This window comes from Cyprinus carpio, chromosome B1, assembly GCF_018340385.1.
Source record: "Cyprinus carpio isolate SPL01 chromosome B1, ASM1834038v1, whole genome shotgun sequence".
NCBI lineage: Eukaryota > Metazoa > Chordata > Actinopteri > Cypriniformes > Cyprinidae > Cyprinus > Cyprinus carpio.
The window spans coordinates 38,360,402-38,386,416 of record NC_056597.1 but is presented as its reverse complement, the minus strand read 5'-3'; the positions used below and the strand labels follow the sequence as shown (position 1 = coordinate 38,386,416).

The 26,015-nt window shown below is 35.6% G+C and overlaps 2 protein-coding genes across 8 annotated transcripts in view; one reads left to right on the top strand and one right to left on the bottom strand.

Annotated features, from left to right (window-relative positions):
• Positions 1-23,449, bottom strand: LOC109097054 (gamma-tubulin complex component 3 homolog). The gene is made up of 22 exons (XM_042717402.1): positions 23,184-23,449; positions 22,460-22,567; positions 21,370-21,437; positions 21,185-21,268; positions 20,851-21,062; positions 18,686-18,858; positions 18,138-18,250; positions 15,840-15,965; positions 15,209-15,277; positions 14,802-14,934; positions 14,169-14,335; positions 11,515-11,625; positions 8,671-8,779; positions 5,621-5,810; positions 5,326-5,461; positions 5,152-5,220; positions 3,658-3,793; positions 3,462-3,550; positions 3,257-3,388; positions 3,042-3,182; positions 1,785-1,901; positions 1-1,254 (listed from the first exon to the last, which is right to left on the bottom strand). The coding sequence occupies exons 1-22, from the start codon at positions 23,257-23,259 to the stop codon at positions 1,093-1,095; spliced, it is 2,721 nt and encodes a 906-aa protein (XP_042573336.1). The 5' UTR covers positions 23,260-23,449; the 3' UTR covers positions 1-1,092.
• Positions 23,450-24,560: 1,111 nt separating this feature from the next.
• Positions 24,561-26,015, top strand: part of atp11a (ATPase phospholipid transporting 11A) — a 57,179-nt gene continuing 55,724 nt past the window's right edge. For 6 of the 7 annotated variants that reach the window (XM_042717396.1, XM_042717397.1, XM_042717395.1 and 3 more), the window contains exon 1: positions 24,561-25,096. In XM_042717396.1, coding sequence (XP_042573330.1) covers positions 25,058-25,096 — 39 coding nt within the window. In that variant the 5' untranslated portion in view covers positions 24,561-25,057. The remainder of the gene's footprint in view (positions 25,097-26,015) is intronic. The other variant, XR_006153848.1, reaches the window with a different exon arrangement.

Below are 26,015 nucleotides of genomic sequence, written 5' to 3'. Positions count from 1 at the left end.
TTTTTATTTGATATAAAAAGGTTTATTTGTTCGAGAAAAGAATGGCAGGATGTTTGCTCATTCTGAATTCTTTGTACACGTGTTATACAGTGCAGAAAGAGTTTCAAACCCTTTAATGGACAATAATTTTACTCTGCTTCACCCTCAAATCCCTGCGAAACATTAAAAGACCTATAAAAACACTTTTCCACTGAACCCAAGGACAATAGAGATGCTTCAGTAAGTTTTCATCTTCACCACATAAGTGCGCACTATGGGGAGACGCATTTTCACCAGCTTTACCAAGCCACTTCCATCAATAGATTTTATGAACATGGGCCAGACAAGGGAGGGATAAACACTACAACAGTAATCTATAATCTTGGCCATAATGATCCAATACTTCAGAATAGTAACTTTGTCCTCACAGTATCAACCTGAGGCTGGATAAGATCACACAGCATTGTGGGTAATTGATTTTGCATGTATGAAATAAGGTGAGTTTACAGGATCTTTCAGCGGTCATGTAGTTCATTTAAGTGCATGTCATTTTAACAGGTCCATCCATATAAATTAAAGAACTGACTTTTTTTTTTTTTTTTTACACACATTACAAAAGTGCAGTACTGTATAATTACAAACTAAAAAAAAAAAAAATTGCTACAAAAGCACCAGAGAAATTGAACGACTTCATAGCCAATCAGATTTGTCTGTTTTGTTTTCCCACATCATGAGACTTTAAGACAAACAAACTCACTTTGACGTGAAAAAAGAAAGGGCATTAGAAGAAAATCAAGAAATTTAAATAACAAATAGACTTAAATATTACCAAAAATGTAAACACAAACACAAATCTTTACAAAACTAAAACTAATATTCACACATTAACTGAACAAAAAACAACAACAGACCTGCCACCTGTAAATCCACTAGATAGTCAATTGGTTGTGACTGAAATGATCTGGGCAATGACATTGAAATAGGAATTTCTATAAACAGTTTCCCTGTTATATGAGTTTCTTACAGAGCGCCAGAAAAGTTCTGAGTAGCCCTATTAATAAACAGTCTCTTGTCAGCAACCACATAACATTAACTTTCCCAAAGTCTGCAAGGTCAGATGTTGGAGCTTCGTCTCCCTCTAGTGGCCCCTAGCGAGGGCCGCAGGCGCGGATCACGGGCCTTATAATGCTCATTGAAGTCCAGACGGAAACTGAAGAACTGAAGACTCTCATCAGAGCTGGTCATTAGCAGCCGGAGAAACTCCTGCACTATGCCCTAAACAGAAACAACCATCTCAGGGTTAGATGAGCTTCAGGTGCTTGTTTGTACAAAATCTTGAGCTAACTAGACTCTAGCACTGAGTTCTGATTAATAATGAAATTTGGACACTTTCCAATTATGCATTTATAGTGAGAAAACAAGGAGCACGTCTTAGTTTTTTCCAAATATACTGAATAAATTTATATGACAAGAATATTCAATTAGCTCTAAAGCATATAAATGTCTTCCCAGAATAAAGAGTTAAGCTTAATATGGGCTTTAATCAGAAAATTGTACGTATAAACATGATCAATGTTCATTCTACATTATTATCAGGCATGATATGTGGCGGGTATAAACCACGTTCTGCTGTAACTGTATAAGATTCACATTAAGTGTTCGACTGTAGCAGACGTAATGTCTGGATCAGCATAAAACTCTCTCGCGCTGATACCTGCTGGTTCAGCACTTTTTCATGCATGCTTGAAATTATATCAGTTTATTGGGTGAGCATATTAAAGTGTATGAAAGGGTGTGTAGGGTACCTGATAGAAGTGTGTGAGTAATCTGAGCTGAGAGCACATTTTTGGTATGGTGTCTTTAAACTCCTGCACACGTCTCTTTTCCTCGGCCTCCTGCTCTGCTGTTACACCCCACTCGCCCTGAAACACAGAAGCAGAGCTATAAACAAACAGAAAAAAAACACACACATTTGTTTACAGTAATTTAGCTGACACGAGAGAAGAAGAAAAAAAAATCAATGGCAATAGAAAACCAACACCGTCCCCATAAAAAGAGCAGCCACTTTCGTTTTTGGCCTATAAATTTGCTAATGGCCACTTTCCAGAGTCAAATAAAGGAGTGGAACATAATTCTCTTTGCATGGAGATAATCAGACGCCTTTACAGCGATGGACCCTCTGAACATGTGACTTAACCATTAGCAATGTTTTGGCCCATAAGAAGTCTTGCTTTCTTTGAACTTACGGTTATAGCAATGGATTTGGTAAGACTTTTTTAAAATGTTTTTCTTTTTAAGTCTCTTATGCTCACCAAGCTACATTTATTTGATCAAAATATTGTAAAATATTATTGCAATTAAAATAACTTTTCTATTTTTATAAATTTTAAAATGTAATTTATTCCTGTGATGCAAAGATGAATTTTCAGCATCATTACTTTCATCTTTAGTGTCACATGATCCTTCAAAAATTATTCTGATATGCCGATTTGCTGCTAATTTCTTATCTTTATCATTGTCATTATAATCAGTGAAAACCGTTGTGCTGCTTAAAATTTTTGTGGAAACCATGATACAATATACATTTTCTAAAAAAAAAAAGAAAGAAAAAAAATCCTCCCTCAGTTATAAGCAATATTTGTCTAAATCTATTGGGCAAGATATTTTGGAGGTTTTAAAAGTAGAGATATGAAGGTCATATTTATGGTCAAGTACTTTATTTTTTCCATGCAAAAATGTGCATTATTTGAGCTGTAAAGTTAATATGATGCAGTTTTACTGGGCTGGAGACAGGCTCGTTCATCTCATGATGCTGTGCTTGTCTGTCACAAGTATGCAAGGAATGAACAGCACCAATTTTAAATAATCCAATTTTCATGTGGAGATGGCCACTAAAAATATCTATAGCCGATAAATGTTCTCATTTCACCTGTCAAAATATGCTAAAATATTTATTGGACTGCAGGATGAAAACATAATGACTGTAATATTATTACCTATTCATCTTATACGAACACTAAATGTGTGGAAAAGCACTGATTTGATTTACTGTCTATACATACCATTTCTTCCCTCCGTCTCTTCTTGTCCTCGAATTGGATGCGCAGTTGTAGCTCTTCTAGAGCAGAGCGGTACAGAGTGTCCTGAACATTCTGGAACTCAATGATCTGATCAAACACTGCACGCAACTGATTCAACAGAGACTGCAAACACACCAGGAGGACAAGCATGAGGGATCAGCACCGGTACACAATTACCCTGTGTAAATGCATCGTACCCTGTTGTTCACATCCAGCAGGCAGCGAGAAATGACTGTGTCCAGGAAAACGTCATGTGCTGATATAATGTGATCCAGATCCTGAGCCTGCTGGACCTTATTCCACAGCTCATCCCAAGAGCACTCCAACACCTAGAGTGACACAAACACAATACGATAAATAATAGAAGGAGAAACAGGTGGCAATACACACAGAGGGACATACCTCAAATGTGATGTAATACTGCATCTGGTGGATGAAGTGAACCATCTCGGAAGCGAGAACGTGACATTGGTGCAACACACCGGAGAGCTCTGCGCAAATACACAGCACACACCTTATCTGTCTGCTGAGAAAGCTAAATCTTGCAAACAGTTTAAGCTGTTTTTTTAACATCTAACCCAAAGAAAACTGCACTCACCCGGCATGCTCTTCAACAGTTTGGCGTTACACATTTGACCCTTCCATATATCTGTGAGGATGTACTCCATTCTTTTAGCTCTCCACAGAAAGTTGAACACTCGCAGGTAGTGGCTCATGCACTCACGGGTGAACACCTGACACAGGTATGACATGTGGTTAGGGATGCACTGATAGAAACTTTCTGACCAGTTTTGAAAAGCTGGTAATAGTTTTAAATATCATGGCTGACAATCATAATTTTTTTTTAACAGTAAAAGACTGTAAAAAAAAATGCTACAGTAAAAATCTGTTAATTGGTTAACAGCAAGTTTCCATACTATATACAGTGAGACAGTATACAGACTGTATACAGTAAGATACTGTTAAAATTTGGGTGGGTTTTTTTGGAAGTGAAAATGAACAAGTCATTATATAATTTACAGTAAAACAACTTAAATTGAACCATACAGTGAAAAATTCCCTGCATGACACATATTTGATGTTTCTTCAATTTTTTTCTTACAAGCTATGTTCATTAGGGTTGTATGTTACATCTAATGTTGTTGAATGTTTATTGTATTATTTCAGTATTTTGTGTGTTACCATGATGGTGTTTAGTATTTGTGCACCTTCTATATACTGTATAAGTATTTTCCTCCTCAGCTTGTGGAAGAGCTGCTTATGAGTTTTGATTCATCATGTGACTATACTTACTACCTTTTTTGGTGGTTGTCAGTGTATTACAATGGTACAACACACATTTTAGTACTTCAATACGTTGGTATTTTAACATTATATAAGTACATGAAGTACAGTTTTTTTTTTTTTATTGTGAATTTAAGTTAAGTCTATAAAACCTGAAATGTTGCTACCATATTTTTTAGGGTGAAGTTCTGGCAACCACAGCTGCCCATATTTTACCTTAAATGTCACCTTTTTTTTTACAGACTAAAATTTGAAATCAACACTAAAAACCAAAACCTTAAATTAAATTAAACCTTTTAAAGACTACAAGTGAATTTAGGCATCACAACCTAACAATGTATGTAAAATCCACAGATTACATTACAAAAACAAAAACTGCTAACAACAACTGCAAACTATTTTTGCATTCTGGGTCATTTTTGACCCGGTGGAAAATAAGCTTATAAAATAGTCATAACTTGATATTTTTCAACAAAAAAAATTGTATCTGATGAATAACTTCACATTAATAGGTGTTCAACATTATAGATGAATGCTGCAGTTAATCTAACACCTTGGCTCACTGAAATTTACTGCTTGGTTCTGGGACTGACACTCTGACAGCACTTGGTCTGGATCTAAGTCTCAAGTGATCTAGTCTTGGACTTGGTATGGGTCTCTTTTCCAAGACCCAGACCATGACTAGACCGCTATAATGTTTTAAATCTCTCCCAGGTCATATTTACCGTGGCAATGGGCAAAATGTTTTAAATCTCTCCCAGGTCAAAACCCAAATGTGTTATGGCTTATGCCAAAAGAGTTTATTTACCGTGGCAATGGGCCCCTCTACATGATAATCCAAACTGAAGACGTCCCAACCAGTGTCTCCAGGAGAAACCTGGAAAAACAGGACACCAGGTCCACATTCAGTGATGCACAATTATGCACTTAAAATTCCCATCAGCCTGCGTTTTATTTTTTGGACTCATTCTCTTCTAAATACCTCCAGTAGCCGGACATCAAGCCTCTTCAGTATCTCTGGACTGTCAAACTGGGCATTGGTTGCTCTGACAGCAGTCTCCAGGATACCGGTTAGATTGTGTTGGTAAAGAGTGGTGGCAGCCCTTGCCAACTCTGGCCTGAGAAAGAGTGAGAGATAAAGAGAGATTGATGACTCCAAGAAAAAAAGAGGGTTCTGTTATAAATCAGCAATAAAATCAAGCACACTCACATCAAGCTAAAACAGAGACGTCTATGATTTAATGAGAGATCACCCATGAGCACACACACAAACTTACTTGAGGAGGTCCATGAGGTGTCGGATGAAGTCTCCCTGGCCCAGCAGCAGGTATCTCCTCATGGCCTGAAGATGCTCCAGCAGCTGGTAGTTCTTATTCAACACATCCAACAGATACTTACTGGTCTCAAAATATGCAGCATCAATCTTACTCTGAAAGGCCCCTTCCAGATCAGTGAACAACACTGCGGCTGAAAACAAGATACACAGGGTGTTAAATAAAAGCAAAAACCAGAAAAAGAGAGAGAGAGAGAGAGAGAGAGAGAGAGAGAAAAACAGGACAAGTGGAAAGAAAAATGGTAAATGAAGAAAAAGTGAAGAGAAAAAGTGAGGCAAAGGAAGAAAGAAAAAAAAAAGACTTCCAATTAAAATGAACTATTCTGGTAAATCATTGTGGCAAACATTGCCAGAAATATACTGCAAGCTGACATTTCACATGCAAATAAGCAGTGACCAGGGTTACGTTAAAATAAAAAGTAGAACAAAGACAAAACTCACAAACAAATAATGGGGGAAAAAATTATATGAAACTAAAAAGAGGGGTTGAAAAACTAACTAAAATAAAATAAGCAACACAAACTGTGAAACTGAAATCTTTTTGTAGTTAACACGCATTCAGCATCATGTTTTCTATTCACCAAGCAACAAATTATTCCTTTAATAAGATTTTTGTGAAATTTTCATGTTGCGATTAATTGCAAATGCTTTTATCACGGTATACAGTATTATCACGGTATTGAAATTTAGTGGCTTAATAACTTTTTTCTTTTAACAAAAAGAACTGAACATTCACGAAAAAAGAAATACATAAAAAAAGTTTAAAGTAAAAAATTTCACACAGATTAAAGTGTTGTATTTGTTGTAAATGTAAGTATTGGTGCTTAACACCACTGTAACACCACTGCGAATACAAAAATCTGAATGGCTGTTTAAACCATAGACATGTATCTATGGTTTAAACCATTTAAATATGTTTTAAAAAGTAGTGCAGCTGTTTTGTTTCAGGGGTTATGGCTGCATTTCTGTAGTTTAGCGCTATCTGCTGTCAGAGTAAATGTGCGCTTTCATTCATTGTCCCTGCATCCCAATGTGCATACTATCTGCCCTAAATAGTATTGAAAATTACTAATATCACATAGAATTTAGGATGGATAGTATGCACATTGGGATGCAGGCTGTCTCTCCTTCTCATCCGTGCTTGTTTACATTAGGGTAAGCATGCGTCTTTCATGCAGCATACAACGGTTTTGTGCATTATGACCAGTTGATGGGGAAAATATTATTAAAATGCATTTAAAAAAATCTGAAAAAATTTGAAATAAATAATTATTCATGGTATTTTAAAAAAGTGCCCACGATAACAATATCGTGCATATTCATAACCGTGATATATCACTTTACCGAATACCGGCACATGTCTAGTATACATAAATGAAAAAGATTTCTAATTTTATATGTAAATAACACAATAGTTAAAGAATCACTTAACTGACAGTAGGGGTGGGCGATATGACCAAAATCGTATGATTTAAGTAATTACGTTTGTACGATACAAGTAATTTTATTCCACAGTAACAATATATCACAATATAGTTATTTTTGCTTTAAATAAGGTCTTTATATCAAAATGTTTAATACTATAGACATTTCATAATTCTTGTCACCAGCGTCAATATCACAAAAACTAATACTTGCCTAAATAAAAAAAAAAACTCAAGCTCACTGAAGACAAATAAACAGTCAGCGATTAAATAAGAATAAGAAACTAACTACAAAAAAAAGGACAAAAAAACTACAGTAAAACAAATTAATAAGAAATGCTATATACATAATCAAATGTATAAAAACACTGCATATTCTTTACTGGGTAAATTAAATGTATATTTACAAAAGTTACAAAAACGATTTAGTCAAGAGCAGTGAGAGATTTCCTCTCTTTTGTTCTTTGATTATCATGAATGACGGACAGCAGGAATATTAGACTGCTGTCACTTTAAGAGCTGCCCGGATCCAATACTGTTACACATGCATTTTTTCTCAGCTGTTTGCTTTTACTTAAGATCTAAATTACTGTGTTTATGAGGATACTTGCAAAGACTGCCATTTTGATACATACAAGTGTGTGTATTTAACTGTTCAATGCCTATAAAGTGGCAAAAATAACTCTGTTCAATTCATCCACGCTCTACGAGCACCATCTTCACATGACGCTCAGACAGCACGCGCATATAACGAAATGAGTTCTCTTGCACTGCTGATTGCTTTTCAATGGCTTAAAATTACATGTTTTTAAACCGCAATGCTCAAAAATGCGTGCAAACAATACGTTTTTGTGACCAGGTAGCACAGCAATGAGCGTGTAACCGCGATAGAGACGATAGTCCAAAATCTCTACTGGCTGACAAATTTCAACTGGTTTACTGTATCTACCGGTATATCGCCCACCCCTAACTGACAGACTAAAAACTGAAAATCAACTTTAACTATTAAAACCACTGAAACCAACTAAAACTAAGCTTAGATTCAAAGTAAATTTGAAAAACAATAAAACAAGTTAGAAAATATAATCACCATGACTGTGTTATAAAAGAATTACAAAATTATGGTAAACATGGAAGATTTTTGCCAAAAAAATAAAGTTTTTGCAAGGTTATACAAAGGATACACGTGTAAAGACCAAACAGCTTAAAGGCCAGAAAGAGTAAAACACAAAGTCAATGCAGAGAAAGAAAGAAGGACAAAACACCAGAAAATAAAGAACCTTCTAGAATCACATTGAAGGACAGAGATGTATGCTGGAGGCTAAGAGCATTGATTAGCCATGTTAGCAAAGATGTTAAATACAGCCAGCATCGATATTGACAACTACACCACAGACAGGCGGTCAAAAACAGCACTTTCCTCCACAACAGATCAATCCTTCTCTCTCCTCTTTCTCCATCCCTCGCTTTCAGCAGGTTATATAACTATTAGCTGCCATTATAGCCACAGATATTGCATTAGCTAGCATAAACGCAGCTATTTTAAGCGACTGCATTAGCGCTAGCTCACCATCTTTGGGAGAGTCGGTGGATTTGGAGGCAGGCATGATCTTTCCCGGCGGCGTCCTGTCGTGGCATACCTGATGCAGGAAGTTGATGGATTTGCCAATGAGTAGCACCTGGAGAAGGACAGAAGAGAATAAAACACATCATTATAGGCTCATTTCAGTCTGAAAATTACTCACTATTAGTTAATGTCTTGCATTAATTAACCAAATCAGAAGTAAGTGTGAGAATTGCTTGGCTGCACGAAATGCACATCCTTCCTAGTCTGTACTGGGTGGCTGATAATAGGTTAGGTCAAACAAGAGCAAACGTGTGCTATTATATACTTTATTACACACATTTTACCTGGAGAGCAACAAACTGAGCATTATAATAACAATACTATTACTAATAATAATATATTTATAAAAAAAATACATAAATTTGTAATATATTTGTATCATAAAATATGAATTTAATCTTATTTGCTAGAATTATATATATATATATATATATACAGTGCCGTGAAAATGTTTTTGCCCCCTTCCTGTTTTTATTTTTTTTGCATATTTGTAACACTTAAAAAATTCAGATCATCAAAAAAAAATTATAATTACACAAAGATAATGCAAGTAAATACAAAATGCAGTTTTTAAATGATGATTTCATTTATTAAGGGAAAAAAGCGGTCGAAACCTACCTGGCCCTGCGTAAAAAATAAATTGCCCCCTCCTGTTAAATCATGAAAGAACTGTGAGTAAGAACATTATTTAAGAAAGCTGAGTTAAATTTTACTAGCCACATCAAGGCCTGATTACTGCCAGACCTGTTGAATCAAGAAATCACTTAAATAGAAGCTGTCTGACAAAGTGAAGCATGCTTAAAGAGCAAAACATCATGCCACGATCTAAAGAAATTCAAGAACATATGAGTAACAAAATAGTTGACATGTATCAGTCTGGAAAGGGTTATAAAGCCATTTCTAAGGCTTTGGGAATCCAGCGAACCACGGTCAGAGCCATTATCCACAAATAGAGAAAACTTGGAACAGTGCTGAACCTTCCCAGGAGTGGCCAGCCTAAAAAAATTACTCCAAGAGCACAACGACGACTCATCCAGGAGGTCATAAAAGTACCCAGAATAACATCTGAAGACCTGCAGGCCTCACTCGCCTCAATTAACATTAGTGTTCATGATTCAACAACAAGAAAGAGGCTGGGCAAAAACGGCATCCATGGGAGAGTTCCAAGGCAAAAACCATTGCTGACCAAAAAGAACACAAAAGCTCGTCTCACATTTGCCAAAAAAATCTTGATTATCACCAAGACTTTTGTGCAAATATACTGTGGACTGATGTGACAAAAGTAAAACTTTTTGGAAGGTGTGTGTCCCGTTACATCTGGCGTAAAAGCAACACAGCATTTCATAAAAAGAACATCATACCAACAGTCAAATATGGTGGAGGTAGTGTGATGTTCAGGACCTGGATGACTTGCCATAATTGATGGAACCATGAATTCTGCGCTATATCAGAAAATCCTGAAGGAGAATGTCCAAGTGACCTCAAGCTCAAGTGCACTTGGGTTATGCAGCAGGACAATGATCCGAAACACACCAGCAAGCCCACCTCCGAATGGCTCAACAAAATTAAGGTTTTGGAGTTGCCAAGTCAAAGTCTGGACTTAAATCCGATTGAGATGCTGTGGCATGACCTTAAACAGTCCATTCATGCTCCAATGTGACTAAATTAAAACAATTCTGCAAAGAAGAGTGGGCCAAAATTCCTCCACAGTGACGTGAAAGACTCACTGACCGCTATCACAAATGCTTGAGTGCAGTTGTTGCTTCAAAGGGTGGCACAACCAGTTATTGGAATAAGGGGGCAATTACTTTTTCATGTAGTGCCAGGCAGGTTTGGACAGCTTTTTTCCCTTAATAAATTAAATAATTATTTCAAACCTGAATCATTCAAGTGTGACAAAAAAAAAAAAAAAAAAAAAAAAAACAGGAAGGGGGCAAAAACTTTTTTACACCACTGTATTAGTGCTGTCAAATGATTAATCGCATTTTAATCACATCCAAAAACTTTTATTTTTCTTATACATAAAATACAAAATATTATACACTGTATTTTATACAAGTGTATTATTTGTTATTCGTTATATAAATATATTTTACATTTTTAGAAAAATATTTTGTTAAATATATTCAAATATTTTTCTAATAAATATGGTATAATTATAACAGATAATATAATAAATATATTGAAATACAATAATGTATATGTTATACTCATAAAATATGATGTATAATATTTTGTATATGTATTATAAGTGTATTTTTTACTGTGCTTATTATAATATAAATATATTTTTTGTTATACTATTGTTATAATATTGTATTATATAATATAGTTATATTATAATATTGTCTGTACGCAAATATATTTTGACCACAGGTATGAGGTAGAAATAGATCAAAATAATGCATATTTTACATAAATAAAGGTAATATTCATCATATCTGATATGTAAAAACGTTTAAGTGTATTAATTGTTTTATAACAAATATTAATATTATGTGTGTGCTCATTTACTTTTTTTTGTTTATGCTCTTTTTATGTTCCATATATGTCCCTAAGACTTATATTGATGGAGGTCCCAAGCCATTTTTAAGGATCAGAATCTTCTAAATAACATTTTATAGACTCTTTTGACTGGTGCTGATAAGCAACTATGAAGTAACTGATTTGTGTAGGTCTTGTTCATAGATCAATAACATAAACATATTAGTATACTAATAACATAAAGTACACTATGTACTATGAAATGAAAGTACATGATGCATTCTCATGATGTAAGTGCTGTACCTTCCTAGCTTGATCCATGGTGATGAAGGAGGGGATCATACTCTTCCTCAGAGAGTACTTGTCATGCCACAGTCTGTCTGTCTTCACCGATGGGTCTGAGGCTACAAAAAACTGAACACAGGTTTCGATAGTCAGATGGAGATCTAATTATTATTATTTATTTTTTTTAAGTAAAATTATTATGCCAAGTTATTATGTGTGTAACACACACACACACTCATAATGTTTACACTGATGAAACATCACTGCAGCTCAAAGACAAATAAATGACTTCCATGGACTGGACACACAACAAATGACCTTCTGTGGTAATTACACAGATGGAGGGAACGAACGCAGAAGAGCTCATCAGTACTTTCATCACGGCAACTATTAAAATGACCATTGCCAAGAATAACGACGGCGAGCGAAACGAGGAGCTCGTAAACCCTTGGCCCAGGAGGAGAGCAGCGTCGATGGGTACATTAGTGATATAACCCACTCCGTCACCTCCACCCTCAACACTGCTTACACTGTGAAAAAGCCTGTTACACTTCAGCGAGGGTGAGATTAAATCCTGTGATTACAGGCAGGAGCGTCTGATTGTTGCCCGTGTGGAGTGGAAGATGGGAGTTGATTGGGCGATAACTCTTCTACGCCCGACGACTTCAGACTTAGTCGAATGGGAATAGACTAAGTAGCGAAAGATTCATTGCCATTATTTGGTAATGGTGGAGGACAAGGAGAAGTAGATGTGAGAGTGACAGTGGAGGGAAAGAGAGACAGAAGGCCATAGAGGAAGTGGAAGGAGACGGGCCCATTAGCGCACCCTCATCTGTCCTCATCTGGGTGTCTGTGTGTAGGAGACTGTGGTTCACTGTGTCTGGAACACTAAATCACACTCAAGTGCAGCTGTTTTCTCAGACACGCAACAGTGCACAAGTCAACAGAGTCAATTTGAGGACACTGGCCCAAGCTTGGCTTCCATTATATGGTGGAACAAAGACCAATAAAGTTTTTTTTTTTTTTAATTTAATTATTAACTTATTAATTTTTTTTTTTGTTTTTTACAACTCAACCAAGTAGTTACCAAATATATAATTTAAGAACAATAAAAAATAATAATAAAAAAAAAATACTGTAAAAATGAAGGCAAAAATATTAAAGTCATGTTTTGTTTTTTTTTTACTCTAAATTAACTAGAGGAACAATATATGTGACCTGTGCTGGCAAAATGAGTCACAATGGGCAAATTTTCAGAAACAAGTTAATTTTTTAAGTTTTATTTTCACATTCTCTATTGAAAGACCTTCAAAATAATGTATGATATGTTGGAATCGGACCAAAGTGTTAAGTTAATTTAGAGAAAATCTAATGTATAATCCAGGAGCAATAAAGGTTTGCACAATGTTGATCTGGATAATAAAGTAATTTTTTAGCCATTTCTGTACGGCTCGGTCCAAAGATCTTATGACCAGATTTTGGACAAAATTGTGCAAATTTTGTAGGAGTAGTTAAAAAACTGTTTATGATTTACTTCAATATGGTGGACAGATACACTGATGGAAAATGACAAATGAGATATCGTCAGAATCGGCATAACCCAAGGAATGAAAGGATATAAAAATAACAGAATTTGGACAATATTTTCAAAAGTTAAAAGCATTTTTGCAAAAGTTTTATATCTCTGGAACACTAGGTGGCGCTGTGTTTAAACTGCTCAGGTACCTCCGGTACATGATGTTGATGATCCCTTCTGACTAACTGTTTAAAAGTTATAAGCCAAAATAGCAATTTTCATATCTCGCGATCCATAGGTGGCACTGTTCACAACTTTGGCATGGACCCTCATACAACGCTTTTGATGAAGTGTATCAAGGTTCATTTTGATTGATCAAAGTTCGGCCAAGATACAGCCTCTGAACAAATTTCGGGCCAACCTCAATTAAGTTCACAGTATCATAACTTTTTTTTTTACCATTTTTACCATTTCAATGTTGAACTGGTGGTGGTGCTATAGAGCTGGTCCTAGAGACCCCAAAGTCGGTCAGATCACTATTCATGGCCATCACTACAAGTGTCCCAAATTTCATAATTTTCCTATGTTTCTTTCATAGGGCTGCCATAGGCTCCCATTGGACAAGAAGAAGAAGAAGAAGAAGAATCGGTACAGATACAACAGGAGCTAAAAAGCTAATAAAAATTTAAAAAGCATAATAAAATTACTAAAATGAAAACTGAAAAGCTAAGTCAAAACATTAATAAATACTATAATAGTTTACTAACAATCCTAAAAACACAGGTGTAAACTGATTAATGGAAGTGAATCAAACTGTTTCAGCATCTTACCTCCCTTTTGATGTATAAAATCAGAGACACATACACTATTAAAAATCTGTCTTAACACACTCCTACTTGAGATAGAGGCTTGTGAAGCAAATGATACACTCTTCAGGACATTTAATGATTGTCCTGATGATTAATGAATATTTAGACCAGGCCTACATGACAGGCACCAAGTAAAGATTAGAGTACATAGTTTTGCAGTGTGTTGACTTTAAAGTAACTGCTCAAGTAATGAATTACAGTCTGGACAAATACAGCAAGTTCTAACAAGGATATCTGGGAGTGACTTTGGAAGGACAAGCAGTGTGTGTGTGTGTGTGTTTCCTGACCTCATGGTACGTATCCTCCAGCTCCCCGTCGTAGATCCAGCGATACAGGAAGTTAAGAATGGGGTGGGACACCAGACCAAGGATGTGCTGGATCAACGCTCTCATGTGAGGGTCACCCGTCTTTTCATAAGCATGTACAGCTGAGGCCAACTCTCCTCCTTTACGCCCTGAGAGAGTTATCTGAAATCAAATCTTTGCACTAAATGCACCTTATTACTGTGAAATATGATCAGGAGTTTGGCATTAAAGGAGTAGTTCACTTCCAGAACAAAAAATTCATCTAAGATATTCATGTCTTTCTTTCTTCAGTCGTAAAGAAATTATGTTTTCTGAGCAAAACATTTCAGGAATTTTCTCCATACAGTGGCCTTCTATGGTGCTCACGAGTTTAAACTTCCAAAATGCAGTTTAAATGCAGCATCAAAGGGCTCTAAATGATCCCAGCCAAGGAAGAAGGGTCTTATCTATTTATGATTAAAGAAAGACAGACATGAACATCTTAGATGACAAGGGGGTGAGTACATTATCTGTACATTTTTGTTCTAGAAGTGAACTACTCCTTTAATGCTGACTACGTTTTAAATGTATTGTGCTGCAGATTGTATCTTATCAATGAGATGTACCACCACTTACCTTGGCAGTAGTCCACCAGTGCGGCTAGTGTTTTCAGCCGAACCTTGGGGTCATAGGTCCACACCAGCAGTCTCTTTAGGGTCAGACTGTTATCCACGATCATGTTCACACCTTGATCGTCTTCCACCTGGAGCTAGACACATATACCTTCCAGTTACCGCTTTTCCACTGAAATGGTGCTGGTTCTCATACTTGGTTGTTTCATTGTGCTTTTCACAAGCTGCTTTTGATGCAACAGGGTTATTTCAGACAGGGTACATAAACTGGTCAAGGCTTTACTTTACTATATTATCCAGGAGATTGTTCCAGATAGGAACCAGCGGCGGAAAATTCAGGCTTGAGCAAACGAATGTTTCAGGGTCAAACACACATTTTCCCCTGCGCATTAAGTGGTGTCCCATACTCACCTGTGCATGAAGTACAGACAACAATCTGTAGTACTCCTTCAGCTCTTGATGCAATGCAGCACAAAAACTCTGAGGATAAAAACAGAAAGCAAAAGTGTTACTGAAATTACAGAGTGTGAAATTCCTCAATTAATCCTGACTACAATCAACTGTACAAAAAGACTGTACAAAAATGTAATTTAATTAAAAACACAGTAAAATCAGTAATATTGTTAAATATTATTCAAATTTAAAATAAAGATTTTCTAATTTTATATATTTTAAATATATAATTTATTCTTGTGATGCAAAGCTGAATTTTTAGCATCATTACTCCAGTCTTCAGTGTCACATGATTCTACAGAAATCATTCTAATGTGCTGATTTACTGCTCAAAAAAATTATTTATTGTAATTTCTGAAAGCAGTTAAAACATTTTTTCAGGATTCTTTGATAAACAGAAAGTTCAAAAGAACAGAATTCATTTAAAATAGAAATATGTGGTAAAAATATAATCATCTTTACTGTTACTTTTGATCATCTTAATGCATCTTTGCTGAATAAAAGTAAATCATTTTCAAAAAAAACAAATTTTTGTAGGGGTTAAGGTTACATATGATATGTTCATTTCCCGTCATGTCACACTTCCTACCTGCCCAACTAGGCCAAAGGCTCGATCCAGGCTGTGGGAATCTGTATATTTTCTAATCTTATTGTGGAGCCAGCCGAGCTCTGCTAGCCTGCTGCTAGTGTCTCTTAGAGACTTACACAGTGGCACCTATAGGACAGAACAAACAGTTATTTACTCTCTCACAACATGCAGAGCAGGAGTTTATGATCCCATAATAACAGACTATAGGTGAAATGACTAGAATGTGTTTGTTTTTAAAAATGAAACTTAAATATCTGCTGTGGGAAAGGAGTGGGAAATGAAAGTGTGTTTTAGTGTAGTTTGCCTGTGAACTGGCCAGTATGTAATCTGCCCTTGTGACACACTGGCAAAGACAGCTCATCAGTTTGAAGAAAAGGCTATAACTAATCTTGACTTCCACTTATTTTGGGACTCTGTGAGCAACATCTGTTCCATTCAACACAAAAACCGCTTTAATAACTTTTAATAAAAGGCCCATTTAAGCCTTTGATTGAGTGTTCACTTGTAAAGGTCACCAAGATTCCTTCAACGCAAACGGTTACCAAACAGACAACCAGTTCTTTTACTTTTCTCCCCAAGAGTGAGACGAAGACAAAGCAGCTACAGCAAATCTCAGACCGAAAATCATAAGGAATGGTTCATTTCTTACAGATTTTCACAGAACTACAAGGGAATATGCAAAAAAATTAGGTTCTTAAAACAATGATCCTTATATTAGTTGGATTAGTCAAACTAATGACTTCTGGCTAAATGTCAAAAAATACTTATTAATACATATTAATATGGATTCTATGCTATATATAATCATACAATGCATAAAAAGTGACACTGAAATAGTTTGATCTTTAGGTTTTCTGAAGGACTTCAGGCATTTATCTCCATCAGTAGTCTAATGGTTTGAGTACTATATATATGTCACGTCCAGAACAAACACAAACAGCTCTGGCCCATCAAAGTGTCTATTTATCCAGCACACCTCACTGGACATAAAAAGCACATTGTCCTTTTTCAAACAAATAGAAGCACCATTTTAAAAGTGTCACTTAAAAAAAACAGCTGATCGATTAACTCTGATTCACGGTCAACGTCTGCCAGGAATTAAAACAACAAAAAAAAGGAAGAGGCCACGTGAGTTGTAGCCAGACAGAAGCAGCTGATGATGAGATCAATGCTTCTATATGTCCCATTATGCACTTACAAAAGTGTCTACAGGTGCTCCTACTTAAGTTTGTTTAATAAGAACTCATGTTACAAGTACTTTTATAAGAAGCGCAACACTAGAACATTCTGCTCATAATTACTTCCCAGAATCTCAGTCTGACATCTGAAGTGTTTGTACCGTAGCTGAAATGGATGAGTAAATAATTGAAAAACGTAAAAAGCCCTTTGTTAATTTTCTTCACAATATAGTCATTATGAATGGCTGAGTGATTTTGATTGGCTGTACATTACGATTAAATAAACTTTCTATTTCTATTTCTTTTTTTATTTGTGGTGCCATTTAAATGAGAGGTAATTAAAAATCTGCTTTACGAGAACAAAGCAAGCTAATGTTTATGATTATAATCTTGTGACTACATTCATAATTATTACACAACAACCTTGCAACATTATTTCTTCATTTATCATTTTATGCTAATATACACTACTTTTGAAAACTTGGTTGGTATACTTTTTTGTTTATAAACGTTTTTGAAGTCTCTGAAGCTCACCAAGGCTGCTTTTATTTGATCAAATTAGTAAAATGGTTTTCTAATTTAATATGTTTTAAAATGTAATTTATTCCTGTGATGCAAAGCTGAATGTTTAGCATCATTACATCAGTCTTCAGTGTCACATGATCCTTCAGAAATGATTATAATATGCTGATTTTCATTTCTTATTATCAATGTTACAAACAGTTGTGCTGCTAAATATTTTAGTGGGAAATGCAGGTTTTTTTAAGGATTCTTTGATGAACAAATTTCAAATCAAGATTTGATTTGAAAAAGAAATCTTTTGCAATATATAAATGTTTTTCCTGTCCCTTTTGATCAAATGAATGCATCTTTTATACTGATTAAAAGTATTCATTACTTTGAAGGGTAGTGTATATTTAGAATATTTCAAATATACCTATATTCCAACCATTATTGTGACAGTGGTTCCAAATGTGACAAGCACCTTTCAAAAAATGTAATTTGATGTAAAAATGTAATGAGTTACTATAGTTACATAGTCTGCATGTGAGCGAATGAACAAAAATCAAGAGAAAGACAAAACCAGAATGAAAGGAAGATACAGCTAATAAAGAATCACCTTTGAATCAATTTTGTAGCAGTTTTCTGAGCTGCACATCTTGATGAACTTTCCATCTATTCCCTGGAAAACATAAAGAATGTCTCGGACGAGAGCTGCCTCCCCAATCTCAGCTGGGCCAGAGGAGATAGAAAAATATAGTGAAAAGGGAGAATTTAAATTAAAGTGCTGTAAAGGTCACACTCATATATCTGTCACAGAGAAAGATGCCATGTGGCCAACTTCATCTTTAACACCTCTGAAATAGTTCTCTCTTACAGAGGGAACATCTTTACATCTAAAGGATAAGAATCAAATGCAAATTACAATTAACCAGTCAAGAGTAGCCTAAAAACATCTGAAAAAATGAATTAAATATAAGAGTTTTTATTCAGAGTGAAACATTTATGGCAGCTACAGCATAAAACTCCAAGACACCTGTCACTAGTGTTCTGCACATATTTTAAAAAGTTGTTTCTTTTTTTAGTTTTAAAACACTGTCTTTATTTTTGTATATAATCACCCAGTTATTTCCTGAAACATACTGACTATTCCCTTTAGACACTCACCACTGCCATCTCCATCCCTTCTCTGTCTCTGTGGGAGTTTGGGTGCCGGACTGGAAGAAGGTCCACTGGGGGGACGAGGGGCAGCAGCTGCCCCAGAGAGAGAACTGGAGACCGGGAGAGTCCAGGCTAGACGAGACCCTCTCATAGACTCACCGACAGCTTGGGGTCCAGGTCTGAAAATTACAAAAGTGGCAGAAGTTTCCTATAAATACACTCAAGTTCATCTGAAAACCTCTGCATTTCATCATTTAATAGCCAAACTCTACTATAGGGGGTCAAAATAAAAATAAAAAATATATCCTAAAATGTTTGCATTGCCTTTTTGCTACATGAATTTTCATCTCAAACCCCATTTTCTTGAAACTCGTTCACCCATTAGCAAAACCTGTGGGAATTGTAATGGTGAGTTTCAAATAAATAATGACACTGAGGTTCAGAGACTTTAATGATGCTATTTGTTCGACAGATTTACTGTGAAATGGATCCAGTAATCAATTAATTCAGGGCTTGGAGTACATGGCCATATTTTAAACATCTTAAGTGCTGCAGGTGCTAGACAGCTGCATTAATAATAGATTAGTGTACAGCAGTTCAATTAAACATGCTACAAATACAACAGCTGCATTACTGAAAAAAAAAAAAAAAAAAAAACCTTTAAAAGAGAAGGAGAGGAAAAAAAACCCATATGATTTGTCATAGGTTGTTGCTGGGCTAAAGCACTATAAAAAGCACAATAAAGCAATCGAAAATAAATAACACTTATGAAACATAGCGTGCATTGCAATGTGATGCAACAGCTGCTTCCAGTATAAACTGTTTCAATGAATATAATGTGAGCAATATTAGTCATGTTGGGTGTAGATATTGTGCGAAAACAAAACGTCAAACCAAGTAGCACATTTTTTACTTAGAAGCAGCTTCACTTTTTAGAGACAATTTTGCAAATGTATAGTAAGCACACAAAGTGAAAACCTCTTTACATGAGACAAAAGGCAATTACTGAAAAATTACTGTATATATCTGTGTTGAAACAATCCAGAAACAAAGAAATGGAACCATTTTTAACGGACTGCAATAAAATACTACCAATAAACAGACATTGATCTCTAAATGCTACATCTGCAAAAGCTCTCTGTGTTCAGAAATATCACACTGATTTCTGATCACATCACATGACACTGAAGATTAGAGTAATGGCTGCTGAAAATTCAGATTTGCCATCACAGGAACACATTACATATAAAATATATTAAATCAGAAAACAGTTTTCATTTAAAATTGTAATATTTTACAATATTATTGTTTTTAGTGTATTTTTGGTCAAATAAATGCAGTCTTTGCATTCATGCATTTTACAGTGGATGATTGCAGCTGTTCAACATGAAAATGAGCTATCTAAAAACCAGCATTTAATGCTCCGATTCGTTACACACTTAGCACGTAGACTGATTTTGCTCAACTGGAAACAGAAAGATCCACCCCACTGCTCATCAGTGATTAAAAATGTTTTCTCCTGCCTACAACTCGAAAAGATCAGATTTTCCCTAAAAAAGAAAACTGAAAATTTTTATGCAGCATGGAAGCCTTTTATTAATTATTTTAATAAGAAAGCAATAGTTGAACCCTACTGCAAGCAAAAACCCCGACACCCCCCCCCCTTTCTTTTTTCATATATCATTACGATGTTAAAATCCATTGTTAAATTAGGATTTGTATAAAAGTGTAAAAAATTTTATTGGAATGTGTTTTGTTTTTGTGCCAATGTAAAAAACGTAATAAAGAGAACGTTTAAAAAGAAGATTCACCTCAAAAATGAAAATTCTGTCATCATCTTCTCACTGTAAATAATGTTCTAAAACTGTATGACTGACCTTCTTCCTTTAAACACAAAAAGTGAAATTCTGAAGAATAATTTAGTTATTTTACAAGAATTATCACATAGCCTACAGACAACAGACAAGAAATCTAAAACTGAATAAAAAAAAAAGCACAAAGTTAATTTTCACAATCACATGACAAATGTATCCTGGCATTACTGACACCTAAGTTGGTGCAACATGTGATATATGTGACTTTTATGGCACTTCTTATTTTGCTTGACGGCCCATGGTCACTGTATGGAAAACAACATTCACTAAGTCAGTCCATCACTGACTGTCACTCACCCAGTGAGCAGAGACGGAGGGGTCGGGCCAGGCCCATTGATCGAGAATGCTCCCATACTGCTGATGCCACTGGTAGCCATGCTGGAGTTATGGGCAGTGGCTGAGCGCTCTGGGTAGCTGAGCGGGAGGCTCTGGGGACGGGCGTAGTAAAATGGGGTGGAGTGGACATCACGGGGCAAAGCCTGGGCGAGCAGAGCTCCATAACTACACACCTGTGAAGGGGAAAGAAGAATCTCTGTCTTACACATAATGTAAAATTTACACAAAATTTTTTTTTTACTACATTATTGTGTAGTATCTGCAGAAAAACTAGAGAAACATCTCAGGAACATACAGGAACACGGTTAGACGGCTTCCTTGGGTCCTCACAGAGGCTGAGTAGGATGTATAAGATGGACCATCTATGTTTCAATACACCCTGTTCACCAGAAACAAATCAATCAGCATATTTAACCATATCACATGCCGTCCATTATACCTAATCTATATGTATCATGTATAACTGAGCTGAATACTAACCTGGGTCTGAAGCTTTCTGTGCAACTCAGAGAAAAGAGCAGCATCTGCTTCCCGTCTTTGTTTCAGCACTACAATAAATAAGAAAATAATTATTATTATTTTTTGCATCTTAATTGAATAAACCAGAAATATTAAAGGATAGCCCAATGAGTTTAGTTACTGTTGATAGAATGGTCACTAGCACTATTGGGTCAGTATTGTAATACAGATTTACCGGTATTAATTTTTATTTAACCCCCATTATTTGTATGCTTTTATTTCCAATAACAGATATGCAACATGTTTTATTTCACGTCTGCAGGCAATCTGGCAGCAAATGACATGCACATCTAATCAATGCTCTGACCGTTACCTGACAAACATTTTAAATGTGTTTATTGCATTAAAAATGCATTACGCAAAGCTTATACTGGGGTACTTTGATCACCCACAGAGATAAAATATTAATTAATCACAATTAATAGTGAAATCAATTTTAAAAAATGTTAACGGAATTGAGAAACTTTAAAAAAATCTGGTTATGATCTGGTTAAAAGTTAAATACAGTGGCAATTCTGTTGGAAGTTATCAGCCATTTATCGGTGTATCCAATATCCAAATAAGGAAATGCTTTGGGGGAAAAAATCAGTAAAACTGATCTGGTAAAGTTTAACTTGGGTTAAAGGCTAACTTAGATGGGGTTTTGTTGAAATTTTGAGAAAGGTTTCTTTTGGAAGCATGAATTAGAATAGGTTGTAAATGAAGCAAATTAGCATATGCCATCATTTTCAGCCAAAGTGAACTTATAGTTTTCAACATGAGAAATTATTGTGCTTAATTTCCAGTTATTATTATTATTATCTTTTGGACAGACATAACTGTTTAATGATAAACACATTTCTTACCAACACAAAAAAATATGTTTTACAAATAAAATCTCATATTTGTATTGGCAGGGCAAGTATAAACTGGAACTACTACACTGATCCACCAAACAGTCTTAAAAAAAAAAAATCCTTCTGGTTAAGCCTTGTAAAGCATATTCTATGAAAGCCTCCTGCATGTATAACTCCATTTTAATAAAGTAAGGACAGGGTTTCAGATTACTCACATTCTTTTTTAATCTTTTCAGACACCAGAAACTCATCCCGTTCAATGGTGGGTGCGTAATTACTTCCGATGACCCGCACGGCATACTGGAACTGATGGGCTACATCAGCTGTCAGAAGATACACAGACAACAGATGTATTTCATAAACGGATACCATATTATAAACAATCTAAAGAACTGGAGCTGAAAAAAATGAAGACACATTTCAGTTCAGATCTACATGCTATTTATGTCAAAATCCATAGAGTGAAATTGGTATCTGCTTACACATACATAATAAGACATTAACTCCTTTTTAGGAAACTGAAAGCAGGGATCATATTCTGGTATGTCTGCTGTTTCTAAAGTGTCTTGTGCAACAATAAAGTGAAGTCTGTTTCTCATTTGTTTATGTCTCTTGTGGACACTGAGACGCGTTTAGCCTACATTTGAAATATGACAGCAGCAGTGAGCTGATTAAAGATGAGACAGCAGCTTTAGTTTGAAGCATCAGGGTCTTTATTGACTAGAAGGGCCATCTGAAACAGGGGCCCTGTTTTATTCAGCACCCCCTGATGTTCTCCAAGGCTTTCTGCTTACAGCATCTCACCTCACCTCACAAACATTATCATATCACATCACATCACATCACATTGTCCGTTTTCATCGAAACTCACAGCCTAGTCCACCACTGCAACACTAATCATGTTTAGCAGCTGTGTGTCAGAATGAGATGTGTCTTTACCTTCACTCTTGCCCGTGATCTTACAGCACAGATTCTGCAGAAGTACGTTGGGGGATTTCTGATCAAGCGTCGCCATTGTGCGCGTACATATCACCTTCCGTGCGAGCAGAAACGGTTCACGGTGCGTTTTTAACCGCTGTCGCTTTCCATCTGCTGGGTTTCAGCTTCTGGCAACAGCATCGCCATTTAAACGGAACCCGCCGAAAAGCGCCCACAGTCGGACAGTCGACGGAAAACACAGCAGCGGTGCGCAGCGGAAAAACAGCCGGCTGGGAGACGAGACCCAGGAAAACGTTCCTCCCGACAAACGTTACGCAAAACATAATAAAACATGTTAAAAATGTATAATAATAATAATAATAATAATAATAATAATAATAATAATAATAATAATAATAATAATAATAATAATAATATTTGATTGATTGATTGATTAAATATATTAATAATCAAAAATGTTGTCTTTTACGAAAAACTGTAAAGGGGTAACTAATCAGCTTTGATACGTGAATGAATTGTGCACAGGACTATAAACAAGTCCATCAATGAAAAAAAAAAAAAATATATATATATATATATATATATATATTATATATATAATGATATAATCATATATATATATATATATATAATATTGTATATATTATATATGATATGAAATGAAAAAAAAATAAAAAATTATATATATATACTACTATATACTACATATATATATATAGTAGATATATATATGAAATAATAAGAATAATGCACAGTAATTTATCTGATTAATTATTGTATGTTATATTATTACATTTCTTTATTCTGTGTATTAAAGATGATTATGATGATTATGATTAATACTACTACTACTACTACAAATGTGTAAAGTAGAATTGGTTTGCTGAATTAATTGTACTGAGACATATATTTGACTAGTGATTTAATTTATTTAGTTAACAATTTAAATAACTAATCTGATCGTTTTTCAATATTTATATCAATTCATCATAACAACCCAAAAAAATAATAGTTAATATTAAAATTAAAATAATCTTTTCTTTTTCTATTCTGTCGATTTGTTTTCTTTTTATATTATATAAATAATAATAATAATAATAATAATAATAATAATAATAATAATAATAATAATAATAAACTTGCTACGTGTACTGCGTCTAGGCTAAACGAGACTTAGAACTTGTTTATTGTTGCTCTTTTGTTGATTTTGATTGCTTCCCCAGTGTCCTCAATTGGAAATCATGGTAAATGTTGTTGTTTATTTTACTATTATTTCCTCAAGTCACCACACAGTCCTAAAGCACACCGGTTTGTTTCTGGAGATTGATTGGCAGTCACTGGACGGGGAGTTACCTGACACCGGAGGGCAGGCTGAAAAGTCCCCGTAGGCGCGTGGGTGTAGCCGAGGAGTGCGCGTGCGCGTGCGCTCACGGGGCTCGTGACGTTCCGGTGCTAACCGACGGAGAGCTCTACTACACACCGAGAAGAAGCAGCGCGAGTGCGGCAGCACACCAGAGGGACGCTGGACAACGAAGAAGTGGCCAGTCCCTTAACATATTAAGGCAAAACCTGGGAAAACGAGAGCGTGTTGTTTTTCTCCTCCGTCAGAGAGTGTGTTTGTAGTGTGTCACTATGACAACGTTTGGACTTTACACAGTAGCCTTCATCTTCTTCTTCATCTCAGTAACGTTAGGCGCTGCTCTGTAGATATCATAATCACAGCAGTCGCGTAGGACTCTCCGTTGTCAAGCCTTGAAAAAGAAGCCGCAGAAGTAAGTCATGGATCAGAGATTTGCTACAATGATCAGCTAGCGTCTTGTGTGTCCGTTCTTCAAGATCAGAGGAGACAGCGAAGCCCGCGCACCTGGAGCAGAATGGATTTGAGTAGCATCAGGAAGCTCATCACTCGATACGTGAGTACAGACGCTGTCACTCGCTCCAACTTGTTGGGCTGCGCTGCTTCCGATACATATTTTTGTACTTTAAAGCTAAAATGACACGTTGTGTATTCGTGTGTCCGGTTGTAAGGCGTTGGTGCATCACTTTTGAGCCTCTCTGTGAATGTGGAAAGAGCTAGCAATATGGACACAACCAACCGGTATCTGCTGTTACTAATCTCAGGCGTTCGTAGTGAAGTTATCACAGCGGTTCCGTTCCGTTTGACTGTGACCTGATTCTCAAACGAACTCACTGGTGTTATGTTTTCATGCCTAATGATGTTGACACCGGCAGAGCTCAGGACTGAGATTTACAGTGTGTGATGAAATATCAAAACTGGAAATTTGCCTCAATGAATTGAAAGGTAACGCGCACGCGCGGAAAGCAGGTGGATGAATGATTAAAAAATGTGTATAGTTTAGTATTGCACACTTGTCAGAATAATACGTTAGTGTCCCTTAAGTGTTCTTTTCTTATTTTTAGGCGTTAGAAGCACCCCATGAAATCCCAAATCCCATGTTATGTTATTATTTATTCATATTTTTGAAATGACCAAATGGTTGTATTTCCTCTCTAAAAAAAACATGTTTTTTTGGCAATCTGTAATGTTTTAGTCAAGATCAGCTGGTAGTTATAACCTTGCTAGTTAGGCTACTGTAAAACAACGATCATATACCTATTTTGCTTTAATTTGTGGGAAATATCACTGTATCATGATCTACAAACCAGTGTTTGCTCCCAAACTAGCTTATCCAGCTCAATTTTGAATAAATGTTTTATTTATTTATTTATTTTGTGTGATATATAATTTATTTTGACTTCTTTTATTATTAGTTTACAAAAGGAAAAATCATTCAGAAGTATAAAAATGATTTTACTCTGTTAATTGAAAGT